This window comes from Saccopteryx bilineata, chromosome 7 (genome assembly GCF_036850765.1).
Source record: "Saccopteryx bilineata isolate mSacBil1 chromosome 7, mSacBil1_pri_phased_curated, whole genome shotgun sequence".
NCBI classification, from domain to species: Eukaryota; Metazoa; Chordata; class Mammalia; order Chiroptera; family Emballonuridae; genus Saccopteryx; species Saccopteryx bilineata.
This window is the reverse complement of record NC_089496.1, coordinates 12,835,035-12,852,468: the sequence shown is the minus strand read 5'-3', so window position 1 is coordinate 12,852,468 and position 17,434 is coordinate 12,835,035. Positions and strand designations below refer to the sequence as shown.

The 17,434-nt window shown below is 40.5% G+C and overlaps 1 protein-coding gene across 1 annotated transcript in view; it reads left to right on the top strand.

Annotated features, from left to right (window-relative positions):
- Positions 1–17,434, top strand: part of RSBN1L (round spermatid basic protein 1 like) — a 106,341-nt gene that overhangs the window by 63,422 nt on the left and 25,485 nt on the right. The window contains exon 4 of the mRNA XM_066240556.1: positions 16,716–16,853. Within this exon, the coding sequence (XP_066096653.1) occupies positions 16,716–16,853 (138 nt within the window). The remainder of the gene's footprint in view (positions 1–16,715; positions 16,854–17,434) is intronic.

Here is a 17,434-nt window from a genome sequence, read left to right as displayed (position 1 = left end):
GGGTGAAGAGTTCAAGGGGCAAAAAAAAGGGAGTAGGGACCTACTAAATGCAAAAAAAAAAAAAAGGAAGAAAATCTTAGACAAGCATAAGATGATTTGCTTGTAAGTGATGGTCAACTAAGAGATATAATGAGAGGGATAAGAGGGAATCAGAAAAAAGGACCAAAAAAGAATAATAAAGAAGAAAAAATAAAAATAATAAGTAAAAATCTGTTGTATTAAGTGGAGCGAAGACTAAATACAATGGAGACCTTGGGTTGGGAGGACCCAAAATGCCACAAAAATAAACAAACAAGAGAAAAAAAAAATAAAAACAAAAGCAAAAAAGAGAAAGCCAAAAAAAAGCCTTGAGTCCCAAATTGACTAATTTGTTCGTGATTGAGGATTATATGGGAGGAAAGTAAAATGAGAAAAGAAAAAACGAATAGAAAGGAAAAAATAAGAAAAAGAGAAAAACGAAGGAAGAAATAAAATAGGAGGAGAAAAAAACAAAGCAAGACAAAAAAAAAAAAAACAAAAGAGGAGAGAGTGAGAGTTAAGTGTTTTGGAGTATAACCTTAAAGGAGGGTGAGGATGAAGAAGAAAAATAAAATGCAACACTCATGGGTAGTGTAGTTCAAGAAAGGGGAAGCATAAGATGGGCAGAGAATAGAAGGACCGAGGTGGAGGAAATAAAGGCAAAAAGATAGAAGAAACAAACAACAACAACAACAACAAAAAATTAATGGATCAAGTTGTAAAGTCTGTGGGTTTTTCTTGATTTTGAGAGGTTAACTTCTTCCTTTTTCTTTTCTCTCCCTCTTCCTAGTCGGTGACTCTGTACCCCAGGCTCTGCCCCTGTGTCACACTTAGGTAGGGATTTGCAGTTGATGGGATTCTATGGCAATGTCATATAATTGGCTTTAGTCTTGGTGGAAGTAAAGGCTTGTTGGCGTTTGCAGGGTCCAACGATGAGAGAGTTTGCTTTCCTGGATTCTCTCTCCTAGTCCCCCCTTTCTGAATTAGCAGCCTGTTGATCCAGCTATAAGGCTGCAACTGCTTCTGCCTGGGGAGTAAGAGGCTCAAAGAGCTGGGAAATCCCCACTCTATCCCCACTCAGTGCAAGGCTTTGGGAAAGGCTCTGAGAGTCAGGGCCTCCAGTGTAATCAGGCGGGGGTGGGAGTCAATTGTTGTCAAGGTGACTGTTCAGCGCCTATCATTTAGTTGGACCTCTCAACCCAGGCTTTCCACACTTTGTAGCCTGTTTTTGCAGGGAAGAAGAGGCACTAGTCTCTGCTTACGACTAGTGTAGTATAGATCTTATTATCTGCCAAGTCCTTCTTGTTAGCGTTTATCCCTAAATATGGAGGCTCTATCAATCAGAAGTTGCCCCCGCCCCTTTAGCGAGAGGCACTAAAAAATATCACGCCTCTTGTCTTGGATCGCTGAACTGAGAGAGATCTTATCAATTAGAACCGAGGGTGCGCAGATTTTATGGGTTAAGCTAATTTCAGTGATTGGGTCGCAGCTGTGCTTCCGAAGGTATTTTAGGCTGCCTGCGCGCACCCCTCCCCCAACGCTTGATTGTTAGCTTGAATGGCTGGGTGAGGTGCCCCGCCCACGGAGAGAATCTCCCAAGCCTCTCCCCGCTCGCCCCGCTGCTGGCGGCTGGACCGCACCAGGCGCAGGATAATGGAGCCCCCTGGGTGTGCGGGCCAGCAGGGCGCCCTGGGCGCGTGGAATGCCCAAGGCACGCGCGCGAATGGGGCGCTCCGGGCACCGGTGGCCGGCGACCCCCACTCGCAGTGTGCGGGCCGCTGGGAACGTCAGCAGTGCTCAACCCGACCAGGCACGCGCGCGGCGGCTCGTCGCGGCCGCTCGCGGTGGCAGTTCGCGGCGGCTCGCGGGGGCTCGCGGCGGCGGCTTGCGGTTCCCAAGTATATGGGCTGACTCACCGCAGGCGCACTCCCTCGCGGCTTGAATGAGCGTCGCTGCTGTGGTAGCTTCCTCCACACCTTCGTCTCTCAGATTCAGATGATAACAGTCCTTTTGCTTTCAGTTTGTGTGGAACTCCGGAATGCTCCGAGGATAAATTTTTCTTTTTCTAGTTGATAAATTTGTTGTGATTTAGGGGAGAGCTGTCGGACGCGCTTCTCACGGCGCCATTTCCGTGACGTCACCGTGTTTATCCATCTTACAGTGGATTCTTGGGTTGTTTCTATTTCTGTGTCTTAGCTGTTATAAATAATGCCACAGGGAACATGGTGGTTGCATATATCTTTTTTTTTTTTTAAACAGAGACAGAGAAAGTCAGAGAGAGGGATAGATAGGGACAGACAGACAGGAACAGAAAGAGATGAGAAGCATCAGTCATCAGTTTTTCATTGTGACACCTTAGTTGTTCATTGATTGCTTTCTCATGTGTGACTTGACCACGGGCCTTCAGCAGACCCAGTAACCCCTTGCTCAAACCAGTGATCTTGGGTCCAAGCTGGTGAGCTTTTTTGTCAAACCAGATGAACCCGTGCTCAAGCTGGCGACCTCGGGGTCTCGAACCTGGGTCCTTGGCATCCCAGTCCGACGCTCTATCCACTGCGCCACCGCCTGGTCAGGCTGCATATATCTTTTTAAGACATTGATTTTGTTTTATTTGGATAAATACTTGTAAGGGGAATTGCAAGATCATATGGAAGTTCTATTTTTTATTTAAATTTTTTTTTATTATAAGTGTTTCAAAGCTTTCTAAGTGATATTTTAAAATAACATTTTTAAAGTGAACACATTTGTGATTTTTAAAAGTAGAATATTAGTAGCCAGAGCTCTCTCCAGCCCTCTCTTATCACTAGTCTGTTTCCTGCCATATATAAACATACACCTGGGTTGTCCCTCTCCTGGCTTTGAAACCATAGATAAATTTTGCCTGTTTTAAACTTTTATATAATAGAATCAGGTACTGTGTACATTGTCGTGTGTGGCCTCTTTCCTTCAGCATTATGTTTGTGAGATTCAGTCATCTTGTGTTTAGCAACAGGTTATTTTCTCATTGCTGTATGGTATTCCATTGTATGAATATACCATGGTTTATTCTTCTTTACTGTGGGTGTATATCTTGAGAGCTCTTTCCAGTTAGGAGCTGTTACAATTTTAACAGCTATAAATATTTTTGTACATGTGTTTTGGTGAGCATATATGTCCATTTCCATTGGGTATATATGTAAGATCGAAATTTCAGGATCATAAAGTATGTAAATATTCAGTTTTACCAGTTATTGCAGATTTTACAACGTTACGTACTACTAATTTACATTCCCACCAGCAGTGTTCTATATTCTTAGTTACACTGAAAAAAATGGTGTCTTTTTCATTGCAGCCATTCTGGTGGCTGTGTAGTAGTAGTAGTATCTCATTGTGGATTTAATTTGCATTTCCCTTAGGACCATGGGGGTCAAGCACCCTTTTTTTAAAAATTTTATTTTATTTATTCATTTTTAGAGAGGAGAGAGAGGAGAGACAGAGAGAGAGAGAGGAGAGAGAGACAGAGAGAGACAGAGAGAGAGAAGGGGGGAGGAGCTGGAAGCATCAACTCCCATATGTGCCTTGACCAGGCAAGCCCAGGGTTTCGAACCGGCGACCTCAGCATTTCCAGGTCGACGCTTTATCCACTGCGCCACCACAGGTCAGGCAAAGCACCTTTTTATATAATGATAGTTCAGTTGGATATCCTCTTTTATAAAAAGTACCTGGTCTACTCTTTTGCCTGTTTTCCAATTGGCTTTTTTTTTCCTCAATGGATTTGTGGGAGTTATCTATCTATCTATTTTGGCTAGGGTGGGGATAGAGGGAGAGGCAGGGACAGGAAGGGAGAGAGATGAGGAGCATTAATTCTTTGTTGTGGCACCTTAGTTGTTCATAGATTGCTTCTCATACATGCCTTGACCGGGGTCTCCAGCTGAGCCAGCGACCCCTTGCTCAAGTCAACGACCTTTCAACGTAAGCCAGCAACCACGGGGTCGTCTCTGATACCATGTTCAAGTGAGTGACCCTGCACTTAAGTTGGTGAGCTTGCACTCAAGCCAGCAACTTGGGGGTTTCGAACTTGGGTCCTTTATGTCCCAGGCTGATACTGTATCCACTGTGCCATGACCTGGACAGGCTCTTAAGTTTAATGTAATATAACTTATAAGGTATTTTTTCCTCACTTATGATTAGTGCTTTTTGTATACTATTTAAGAAATCATTGCCTTACTCTATATAACTACCAAATATATTAAGGTAATTAATATATTCTCCTAGGCTTTTTTCTGGAAACTATTACTGTTTTACCTTTCATATTTAAATCTATTCAGTTCTTTTGGAATGATTTTTGTATATGATGTGTGACAAAGGTCAAGTTTCATTTTTTTCCCAAAGGTATTCCGTGGTCACAATATTTGTCAAAAAAGACATTATTTCCCATTAAATTGCATTGTCACCTTAGCTGTAAATCAGTTGATCATATATGTATGGGTTCTGGGCTCTCTTTAATTTTATTATTCTATTTTTCTTAATAGGTATAGCTTTATATAATACTCTTGATATCTAGTAGACTAAGTTTATCAAACTTGCTGTTTTTCAGAATTTCCTTGATTCTTTATATTTCTGTATAAACTTTACAGTTAGTTAGCATGTCAGATTCCACAGAAATATCTGCTGGGATATTGTTTGATACTACATTGAATCTGTAGATAAGTTCAGTTAGAACTGATATCTTCACAATATTGAATTTTCCAGTCTGTGATCATGGTTGTTTCCCTTCATTTTAAAAAAAATTTTCTCTCAATATATTTTGGTTTTCAGCCTACAGATCTTGCACATCTTTTGTTAAATTTATTCCCAGGTTCTTGAGGACTTTATTTTGTTAATCACTCTTTTTTTGAGAACTTGGAAGCTCTGAGCACCTATTAGAGTGTGGTGTTAACATCCATCTTCAGAAATTGAAAATGTATCTTGTATCTCATTTCTCTTCCTGTATCTCCCTCCCTCTTATCTAGGGCATTATCATGGGTGCTTGTTGGTAGAATCACACAGTGAAACCATGTATTTTGTTGATGTCAAATGAGTTTATCCTACATACTGCCAAGAGAATTTGTCTTCAAAAGAAATGGTTGAGATGATAATATTAGTTGAGCTAATATGTATTGGTATTCTAGGGGAAGGAAGGGGGTATCAGTACTGGCATGTAGTTTAACTTAATATCAACCATAACAATGACAAGTTGTGAGTAATAAAGCCAAATTCATGTTCCAGTGGTTGCTTAGGAATAAAGCTTTATATTTGTCATGATAACTTCTTAACTAAGTTCAATGGGTTAGGTTCAGTAGAACCTGCTCTAGTTTTGAGATAATGCTTTTTATAGAGCAGGGGAAAGTAGACCTAAAAGAAAAATATTTTAAAGTTAAAAATTTTGTAAGCCTTTGGCCCTGGCCGGTTGGCTCAGCGGTAGAGCGTCGGCCTGGCGTGCAAGGGGTCCCTGGTTCGATTCCCAGCCAGGGCACACAGGAGAGGCGCCCATCTGCTTCTCCACTCCTCCCCCTCTCCTTTCTCTCTGTCTCTCTCTTCCCCTCCCGCAGCGAGGCTCCATTGGAGCAAGGATGGCCCGGGCCCTGGGGATGGCTCCTTGGCCTCTGCCCCAGGCGCTGGAGAGGCTCTGGTCGCAACAGAGCGACGCCCCATAGGGGCAGGGCATCGCCCCCTGGTGGGCAGAGCGTTGCCCCCTGGTGGGCGTGCCGGGTGGATCCCGGTCGGGCGCATGTGGGAGTCTGTCTGACTGTCTCTCCCCCTTTCCAGCTTCGGAAAAATACAAAAAAAAAAAAAAAAAAAAAAAAAAAAATTGTAAGCCTTTAACTGTAGTTTTTAATTCCTTTTTTCTTTTTATTCTTTTTTTAAGTGAGAGGAGAGGAGATAGACTCCCGCATGAACCCTGAGCAGGATCTACCTGGCAAACCCCATCTGGGGCCAATGCTTGAATCAACTGAGCTATTTTTAGCACTGGAGGCTGATGTGCTTGGACCAACCAAGCTATCTTCTGTGTCTGAGGCTGTTGCTCAAACCAGTGGAATCACTGGCTGTGGGAGGGGAAGAGGGAGAGAAGCAGGAGAGAGATGGGGAGAGAAGCAAGCAGATGGTTGCTTCTCCTGTTTGCCCTTACTGGGAATCAAACTCAGGATGTTTATATGCTGGGCTAACACTCTAGCCACTGAGCAAACAGGCCAGGGTCCATTTTTAATTCTATTATTTTGAAAAACCTTTGATCTCAGTTAAAACCAGTCCAAAAAGGAGTATCCAAAAGACCCAGAAACATGTGAGAAGAGATAATAGACTGAGTTTGTAGAGAAAAGTGTCTTTTATTCTTTTATTTGACCTTTCTTTTTATTTAATATTGGTTTGGAAAATACATATAGCGGTGTCAAAGAAATTCATGATAATGCCTATGTAATTAATTAACATTTTAATGGATAAAGTGTATATAATGTTAAATTATGTATTTTTTCTCTTGTGTTCAAATAGTGAAGCTTGGAATTTTATAAATAAAAATCCATTAGTTCGAATTTTATGAGAGGCATTTATACTTTCATGTTTGTGTTTAGCTTAGACCCAAAGAATTAATATATACTATCAGCATGGTCGCTGTACTATATGATGGCATAAATTGTCACTGTAGCCATTCACAATAATGTGAATAACACTCTCCAGATTGTATAACGTGATGGCTCTGACTACCAGTGGCTTGTGGAACCTAAACCAAGTTTATGAGATTTCTATCTTGTCACTTAATATTTAATCAGCACACAGTCTGAACCCTGTAGTAAGACCTGTGAGAAAATGAAAACTGAAGCAGTTTTCTTATAATTTACCATTCACCCTTTCCCAAACTCTAAATCTTGTTTTATATTTCATTCTGGTTCTAAGTTGTTTGTATCAAATAACTAAAGTCAAGGTGTTAGTTAATTCATGATTAAAAGGCTAATATTTTAATAGTGAGACAATTAAGCCTGATCTGATCTGTGTTAGGCTTGCCTGTCTACAGAATGAGGAGAGAAAAGTAACATTTGTCTTCACACTGAGGTCATTTACTGTGCTAGGTCATTAAAGATGATTTGATAAGCCATCTTTGAACAATTGCCTGCCTTTGTGCTGAATTTTAATTTTGATCAATTGTGCCTGTCACATCCTTGAATGCTTGTGAACTGATCTATACAGACTATCATGGCAGGTATCGGATGATCTAATTGAGGGTCATTTTTCTTTATTCTAATAATTTTAGCCCTTGCCAGATAGCTTGGTTGTTAAAGCATCCTCCCAGAAGTGTAATAATTTTAAGGTAAACAATAACATCATTGTTATTTTAGCTGAAATTATGTGGATATTTTTTATATGAAATGTTGATTAGATGTTACTACTTATTTTTATTTGAAAGGACATGCCAGGTGTTGTGGGGAATGGCTCCCTCTTGTGGCACCCTTATTTATGTTAGACGTTTGGGTTGCCTTTGTAAGAATATAGTGAGCTGGCCTTGCTTTTTAAAACACATTGTTTGTATTTATTGATTGCTCTTAGAGAGACAGAGGAAGAAAGAGAGATGAAAGATAGACATTCATTTGTAGTTCCACTTAGTTTGGCATTCATTGGTTGCTTCTTATAAGTGCCCCAACCTGGTATCAAACCTGCAAAACCTTGGTGTTATGGGTTGACCCTCTAACTGTCTGAGCTGATTGGCCAGAGCTGGCCTGTTTTTTAAAGTACGAGACTCCCCTCTCTCATCTCCTGGTTTTATCTCCATAGACTCCTACAAAACTAACTAGAAGAATTGAACAACAGACTCTTCTGCTATCACCCCCTTAAATGTTTGGTTCTAATAACTGTCCTATTTTTGTATTTTCTTCAGATGGATGCTGATACTAGCTGAAAACATTATATCTTCTAGGGGAAGAAAGGGAGTTACCAATATTGAATGACTTATTATGGATCACTATTAAAATATTCTTTGTAACTTTTAATATCTTGAGTATGGCTAGGTATACTAAAACAACTATAAGAAAAACAGGTTTTGAATTCAATATAATTTGTGTGATGCTGGGCCATGTAAGTTATGTACTGTGACACTTCTTAGAAACTAATAGCCAGTGTGTGTGGTGAACTTCCTAAGCAGGTACAGTTTTCCAAACTTAATGGACTATAGAATTCTTGCTTCACAGACTGACACAATAGGGAACACTTTTTGGGAAACACCAAGTTGTTTCCAGTGAGTCATTGTTCATAGTTATTGCTTCTTACCTTGTTACAGTAATTTTTATAAGTAAAATAAGAGAAAGCACTATTAATAAGTCTTAGAGGTTTATATTTGGCAATATATTTCCTGTCAGTAAGGCTACCTTTTTTTTTTGTAGTATGCCAACCTCAGGATCATAAGGTTTGTTTATTTTTTTAAGATTACTTTATACAAGGAATAATGAGTAGGATTTTAGTTTAAGTGTAATTTAATTAAATGTGTAACTCATTTTCCATTAACTGAAACTTGAGATTTTGTTACTGACATTTACTGGCAGTGGGTATAAGAAGTCTCCTATTTCCTGCTTTTTTCTTTCCCTTTATAACATTTATAAAAAAAAATATGAGGAGAAAGTTAAAATGTAGTTATAATGGTGGTAGGTTTTAGGGGGGTATGGGACTATAAGGAGATTTAAACTAAAAATCTAACATCTGGGCCCTGGCCGGTTGGCTCAGTGGTAGAGCGTCAGCCTGGCATGCAGGATTCCTGGGTTCGATTCCTGGCCAAGGCACACAGGAGAGGTGCCCATCTGTTTCTCCACCCCTCCCCCTCTCCTTCCTCTCTCTCTATCTCTTCCCCTCCCGCAGCCAAGGCTCCACTGGAGCAGAGTTTGCCCGGGTGCTGAGGATGGCTCTGTGGCCTCTGCCTCAGGCGCTAGAATGGCTCTGATTGCGGCAGAGCGACGCCCCAAGATGGGCAGAGCATCGCCCCCTGGTGGGCATGCCGGGTGGATCCCGGTCGGGTGCATGTGGGAGTCTGTCTGACTGCCTCCTTGTTTCCAGCTTCGGAAAAATACAAAAAAATACAAACAAACAAAAAATCTAACATCTGTTCAAAAAGGCACTAATTAAATATGAACTTATTTAAATTAAATGTTTGCAAATATATATCATTTTAATCTTTTATTGTGTCATCTTTTGAGAGTACTATACGTAAATTGGGAAGAACAGTATGTGTACTCTATAACTCTGCATTTCTCTTGTAGGAAATATATAGGATATGTTTTAAAACAGGGACATGTCTTGATATTTTCAGGCAAATTTTTTTTTTCCTTTACAGGGACAGAGAGAGAGAGAGTCAGAGAGAGGAATAGATAGGGACAGACAGACAGGAAACGGAGAGAGATGAGAAGAATCAATCATCAGTTTTTCATTGCGACACCTTAGTTGTTCATTGATTGCTTTCTCATATGTGCCTTGACTGCGGGCCTTCAGCAGACCGAATAACCCCTTGCTTGAGCCAGCGACCTTGGGTCTAAGCTGGTGAGCATTTTTTTTTTTTTAATTTTGCTCAAGCCAGATGAGCCCGCGCTCAAGCTGGTGACCTCGGAGTCTCGAACCTGGGTCCTTGGCATCCCAGTCCAATGCTCTATCCACTGCGCCACCGCCTGGTCAGGCTTCAGGTAAATTTTTAAACTGCATCAAAAAACTGATGGTTAACCCTTTGAGTAGTACGAACATTCATGTATGTGCTCGTGCCTCCTGACCATCCAGAGTACAATTGTACAAAAATTTTTATTTTATAAATGTGAAAGGCAACACATTAAAAAAGGGCAAATGTATGTTGTTCTTCTTTCCATAAATTGGTTATCAGACAAACATGATTTTAAGTTAATAAAACTGTAACTGGAATTAATTTCATTTTTTGAAAAACTGCTCACTCCTGAGGGTCAAGGAGCATGATAAAACTCACTACTCAGCCTGACCTGTGGTGGCGCAGTGGATAAAGCGTCAACCTGGAAATGCTGAGGTTGCCAGTTCGAAACCCTGGGCTTGCCTGGTCAAGGTACATATGGGAGTTGATGCTTCCAGCTCCTCCCCCCTGTCTCTCTCTCTCTTTCCTCTCTAAAATGAATAAATAAAATATTTAAAAAAACTCACTACTCAAATGTTTACTTAAATGAATAGAAACAAATATAGTAATCTCATGTCTTGTGTCTTTAGTATGTGAGGTTTTCCAGATAGATTTTTCTAGACAGTGGAAGCACATAATTTTAAATACCGAGATTTTAATGAAGATAGCTTTTTTACTGAGCGTATGCAGCTTGATTTAATTCTTTATTTTCAGTCTAGGTTTGTCATTATGATGTTATAATACTGATGTCCTAAGGGAGCTGTAGCTGTGCTTGTCTCTTGCCCCTCTTCCCCTTCTAAATTTATAGGATTTTATCCTTTATCATTTTATTTTGTTTTATTTTTATTTTATTTTATTTTTTACAGGGACAGAGAGAGAGTCAGAGAGGGATAGATAGGGATAGACAGGAACAGAGAGAGATGAGAAGCATCAATCATCAGTTTTTTGATGCGACAACTTATTTTTTTATTGATTGCTTTCTCATATGTGCCTTGACCGCGGGCCTTCAGTAGACCGAGTAACCCCTTGCTCAAGCCGGTGACCTCTCGGGTCCAAGCTGGTGAGCTTTTTGCTCAAGCCAGATGAGCTTGCGCTCAAGCTGGCGACCTCGGGGTCTTGAACCTGGGTCCTTTCTCATCCCAGTCCAACACTCTATCCACTGCGCCACCGCCTGGTCAGGCTCCTTTATCATTTTAAAGATTAATTAGAATAATGCCTATTGTAGAAACATATATATGTAATAAGAGTACACTTTTAAGAGTCGTAGTCTTTATGGTATTTGTTTTGGCTCTTTAAAGATTCTTTCAGGCCCTGGCCAATTGGCTCAGTGGTAGAGTGTCGGCCTGGCGTGCAGAGGTCCCGGGTTTGATTCCCGGCCAGGGCACACAGGAGAGGCGCCCATCTGCTTCTCCATTCCTCCCCCTCTCCTTTCTCTCTGTCTCTCTCTTCCCCTCCGGCAGCGAGGCTCCGTTGGAGCAAGGATGGCCCGGGGGCTGGGATGGCTCCTTGGCCTCTGCCCCAGGCGCTGGAGTGGCTCTGGTCACAAAAGAGCGATGCCCCGGAGGGGCAGAGCATCGCCCCCTGGTGGGTAGAGTGTCGCCTCTGGTGGGCGTGCCGGGTGGATCCTGGTCGGGGGCATGCGGGAGTCTGTCTGACTGTCTCTCCTCGTTTCCAGCTTCAGAAAAATACAAAAAAAAAAAAAAAAAAAAAAAAAAAAAGAAAAGATTCTTTCAAACCGTACCTATTTTCTGCCCTCACCCTACTGTCCTTGAGTTGTAATGGTTGGATAGATGAGTTTTGGAGAATTGAGGGTTTTTATGATATTGTAGATTTACTTTTATTCCATAAAATAGGGGAAACTGCATATTTGTGTTATATATATATACATTTGCAGTAAAATAATTGTCACTTAAATTAAGAAATATTTACTTTTGTGAAAAGTATGTGGATTATATTCTTCTATATGGATGGCTTACATGCCATGTATATATTTCATTAAGAGCTGTATGCTTTTTTTCATTTGAATACATTGTTATTTGTAATTTGTCATGTTTAAAATAGTAAATATTTGGTTCCAACTAATTTAGTGTGTAAAGTATTGCATTATTAAACGAGAAAGTATCATACCTGGCTGGATAGCTCAGTTGGTTAGAGCCTTGTCCCGAAGCCCAGAGGTTGCTGGTTCAGTCCTTGGTCAGGGCATGTAAAGGAGCAGATTGGTTTTCCTGTCTCCCCCCTCTCTCTCTCTCACATTCTTCCTCTCTCTAAAAAAATTAATACACTAGAAAGTGTTGTATGGCATATAATTAAAAATTTTATTAGTGTGTTTTAAAATTTAAATAGTTTCACAGACTAATATTTTGATGACTTTCTTTTAATTTTAGTTTTAAATTTAAATATATCTATATTTATCCTATTGGTTATCAAGAACTAACCAGGCCTGACTCTGCTTAGCTTACAAGATCAGTGGAGATTGAGCATGCTCAGTGTTATGGCTGTAGACATACTATTAGGTTATCACATTAGTAGATTGAATATTTAGAGAATAGATGTTATAGAAGAAAATTGCTATATATTTTTTTTAATCGAGAGAAAGACAAGGGAGAGAGATCAGAAGCATTAACTCGTTGCGGCACCTTAGTTGTTCATTGATTGTTTTCTCTTATGTGGCTTGACCAGGGAGGGAGCTACAACAGAGCAAGTGACCCTTTGCTCAAGCCAGCAAACTTGGGCTCAAGCCAGCAACTATGAGGTCATTTCTATGATCCCACGCTTGAGCTGGATGAGCCTGCACTCAGGTGGTGACCTTAGGGTTTCAAACCTCAGTATCAGTGAAGTTTCATGTCAATGTTCTATCTACTGTGCCACCACCTGGTCAGGCAAATGGTATTTTGTTTTAAACATGATAGCAAAGAATACATAGTTTTGAAAAGACCACATTTTCTAGTGGAATTTACCTGTGGTTTTTAACAAACTAAATGTACTCCGTTTTAGCACATTTTGGTGAAAAAGGAGAGGGACCTGTATTTTTTTTTAAATATTTTATTGATTTTTTTTTTTAGAGGGGAGAGAGAGAGAGAAGGGGGGAGGAGCAGGAAGCATCAACTCCCATATGTGCCTTGACCAGGCAAGCCCAAGGTTTCGAACCGGCGACCTCAGTGTTCCAGGTTGATGCTTTATCCCACTGCGCCACCACAGGTCAGGCGGGACCTGTATTTCTTTATAGCAAATTATGTGTGTAAGTGAATTTTACATATAATACAGGGGGTTCTCGGGTTATGACAGTCTCGGCATACGACATTTCAAGTTTATGACATTCTGATAAAAACTTTAAAAAATTGAGACAGGAGTGTTTTGGCTTATGCTATTAGCATCGTACTTATGGACTACGTGGGCAAACTAGTTTGATTGTGTATGGTGGAAAAATACACAGTATTTTTGTGTGGCTTAGTTGTGTTTTTCTGTTCTAGATTATGATTTTACAACTGTGTTAGGATAGGTAAGTGATATGTTTCAACTTACACCAAAATTTGGGTTATGTCACTGTTGTAAAAACAGAACTGTGTTTTAACCTGAGGACCCCCTCTATAGATATATATTTGTCGTGAAGTGACAAGAACTAACTATAAAGATTCAAATACAAAATTTGAGATTATAATACAAGTAGAGTCTATATTGCTTTTTTTTTTTTTTTCTTTCAGTGAGAGGAGGGGAGTCAGTGACAGACTCCTACATGCGCCCTGACTGGGATTCACCTGACAAACCCACTAGGGGGTGATTCTTTGTGTCCATGTGGGGCATTGCAACATGGACATGCTAAGCAACAGAGCTTTTAGGACCTGAGGTGGAAGCCATGGAGCCATCCTCAGTGCCTGGGCCAACTTGCTCCAATTGACCCATGGCTGCAGGAGGGGAAGAGAGAGAAAGAGAAGTGTGAAGTGAGAGGGGGAGGGGTGAAGAAGCAATGCTTCTCCTGAGTGTCCTGACTGGGAATCAAACTCGGGACATCCACATGCTGGGCCAACACTCTACCACTGAGCCAAGCACATTACTTTTTAAAAATTTATTTATCTTTTTTGTTTTTTAAAATAAAGATAGAGGGACAGACAGAAAGGAGGGAGAGAGGTAAGAAGCATCAGTTCTTCGTTGCAGCTCCTTAGTTGTTCAGTGATTGATTTCTCATATGTGCCTAGACCAAGAGGATTACAGCAGAGCGAGTGACCCCTGGCTTAAGCCAGTTACCTTGGGCTCAAGCTAGCAACCTTTGGGCTCAAGCCAGTGACCATGGGGTCATGTTTATAATCCCATGCTCAAGCCAGTGACCCCTCACTCAAGCTGGATGAGCCTGCACTCAAGCCGGCGACCTCAGGGTTTCATCTACTGTGCCACTGCCTGGTCAGGCCAGGCATGTTATTTTTCAAAATTTTCTCCCAAATATCCTTTGAAATACTTATGTATTTTAATAGGACCATTCTTTTATTTTTTATTTATTTTTATTTTTTGTATTTTTCTGAAGTTGGAAACGGGCAGGCAGTCAGACAGACTCCCGCATGTGCCCGACTGGGATCCACCCGGCATGCCCACCAGGGGGCAATGCTCTGCCCACCAGGGGGCGATGCTCTGTTGCAATGAGAGCCATTCTAGCGCCTGAGGCAGAGGCCACAGAGCCATCCCCAGCTCCAGGGCAAATTCTGCTCCAGTGGAGCCTTGGCTGCGGGAGGGGAAGAGAGAGAGAGAGAGAGAGAGAGAGGAAGGAGAGGGGGAGGGGTGGAGAAGCAGATGGGCGCCTCTCCTGTGTGCCCTGGCTGGGAATCGAACCTGGGACTCCTGCCAACCAGGCCGACGCTCTACCACTGAGCCAACCGGCCAGGGCCAGGACCATTCTTTAAAAAAAATCATCAAGAGGCCTCTTTTTAGGTAACCCCAAAATTGACAGGAAAGGGAAGAAAAATCAAGTTTGTCCTGTTTTATTTTATGTTAAAGATTTTAATATTTAGGTCTGTACTGATTTAGACATGTTTCATTTTATTTTTAAACAAAGAACATTTGTAAACTGGGAAGTTAATGTAAAGGTATAATTTGAATGAAGTGACATGGCTGGGTCAGTAATCTTTTTTTTTTTTTGAGACACAGAGAGAGGGACAGATAGGGACAGGCAGACAGGAAGGAAGAGAGATGAGAAGCATCAGTTCTTCGTTGTGGCACCTTAGTTCTTCATGGGTTGCTTTCTCATATGTTACTTGACGGGACCACAGCAGACCAAGTGACCCCTTGCTCAAGCCAGTTACCTCAGGATTTTGAACCTGGGAACTCTGTGTCCCAGTTCGACGCTTTATCCATTGCACCACCGACTGGTCAGGCAGTAAATCTCTTTTTCTTTTTTTTTTTTTTCATTTTTCTGAAGCTGGAAACAGGGAGAGGCAGTCTGACAGACTCCCGCATGCGCCCGACCGGGATCCACCCGGCACGCCCACCAGGGGCGACGCTCTGCCCACCAGGGGGCGATGCTCTGCCCATCCTGGACGTCGCCATGTTGCGACCAGAGCCACTCTAGCGCCTGAGGCAGAGGCCACAGAGCCATCCCCAGCGCCCGGGCCATCTTTGCTCCAATGGAGCCTTGGCTGCGGGAGGGGAAGAGAGAGACAGAGGAAAGCGCGGCGGAGGGGTGGAGAAGCAAATGGGCGCTTCTCCTGTGTGCCCTGGCCGGGAATCGAACCCGGGTCCTCCGCACGCTAGGCCGACGCTCTACCGCTGAGCCAACCGGCCAGGGCAGTAAATCTCTTTAATGAACAGAATGATCATTCTAACCTAAGATGATAACATCTGATTAAATCACAGTTAGTAAAGTATTTATGGTATAAGATAAAATACATCATTTGCCTTTAATATAACCACCCAAGAAGCTTTACCTCTTTTTGGGTTACTAAATGATACATGTTTTTACTTAAAATTTAAATAGAGAAATTTTAATAGGGCTGAATGTTAAATTTTTAATAATTCTTTGTTTCTGATTATTAATTGTACTTACCCTTCCTCTATAGTTTAATAATGTTAATGTTAAATATTAATGGTTTTTTAAAATTATTTTTTAAAACTGGGATAGACCCAGGTAAACTGAGACAGTTTTATTTCTCTAAATGTAGTGGCCACAAAGTCTAATCCAGAGAAAAAAATAATTAGGATTTAGCTTAATGTTGTTTATGTGAGAAAGTTGTTTTACTGAAAAAGGACTTGTTTGCTAATGTTATTATATATATGAAAAGGCATAGGTCTAATTGCAAGGTTTAAATGTTCTTGTGAAAAATTACGTACCAGTGATTCTTGAGGTGTAGGCTGTTTAATTTTGGTTGATATTTGAATAGTAATACCCATTTGATAGCACCGTACAGATGATTTTATATAATAAATTTTCTTCAGCAGTCTGAGGTAAATTATTCTAGTTAATGAAACTAAAATTTAATTTAAATGATGTCACATTGCTGGTAGATAGCAAAGGTAGATTTGGGATCTAGGATTCCTGGTTTTCAATCTCTAGTAGTTTTTCATCAAGAGTTAGAAATGTAAACTGGACCCTAATTAATATGGTAAGATCTGGAAGGGAAGATTATTCCCGGTCACCCTTTAGATGGCTATACAAGCCTCTGGTGATAGTTAATGTTTTCACAATGTGTACTTTTGAAAATTCTGATAAAAAGATATGGACCATTTGGAAAACTGTAGTTATGAACTTTTGAATGTAATTTCAGTGGCATCATTGATCAAATAATGAACTTATGTACTATAAAAGCTTATGGTCAGTTTCCTAGAATTGTGTATGCTGTTTACCTCAACTGTTTACTCATACAGTGTCTAGGCAGGCATAGCTAGGGAAGGTAAAATAGCTTGATTTAGTGCAGATATTTTTTTCCTAGATGGTTTTTAAAAATGACTTATTTTTTTACTGTTTGTAAAGGCTTATTTTGTTTTGTTTGCTTCACATTATGTTCTAATAGTTTTGGATAATATAATTTAATGTTACACAGTGCAAACAAACATTATCAGATGTATAACTTTCAATTTATTCCATATCCTTCAGGTAAAAAGAACGTATTCTCGTGGTACTTACAGAGCTGGCCCAATGCGACAGATCAGCTTGGTGGGAGCAGTTGATGAAGAAGTGGGAGATTACTTCCCTGAGTTCCTTGACATGTTGGAAGATTCACCATTTTTAAAGGTAAGAGAAAACAGTATCAACCATTCTAAATTGTGAGTGTTACTTTCATGCTACAGGTGATACAGATGGTTGTTTCAGAATTATAAACATTTTTTTTATTTGAATTGGAGGGAAGGAAAGGAGGAGATGAGAAACTATATTCTAATGTAGTGTATGTTTATGACTTCTCAGGTACTAATTGTAATGAAAAAGCTAAGTGGTGAACCCCAAAATATTACTTGCCTGTAATTTCCACTTTAGGAAATTAAGTTTCTTCTGTTTATTAACTATAAACTGAGTACCAGAGGATTTAAGAAGTACAGGAAGGATGTCTACTAAATTAAAGTGCTTAGGAGAAGGGAATGGCCATTTTGGCATTGTAGAAAACTGGCCTGAGAAATTGTGCATCTGCATTTCATTCTTTGCTCTACCTAGCTGAGTTAAATGGGCAAGCCATTTAAACTTTCTGGGTTTCATTTCCCTCATCCATAAAATAAGACCTTTAAAAAAAAAAAAAAAAATATATATATATATATATATATATATATGTATGTATGTATGTATAGCTTAAGGCCCCTTTAAAGTCTTTTTTTTTTTTTTTT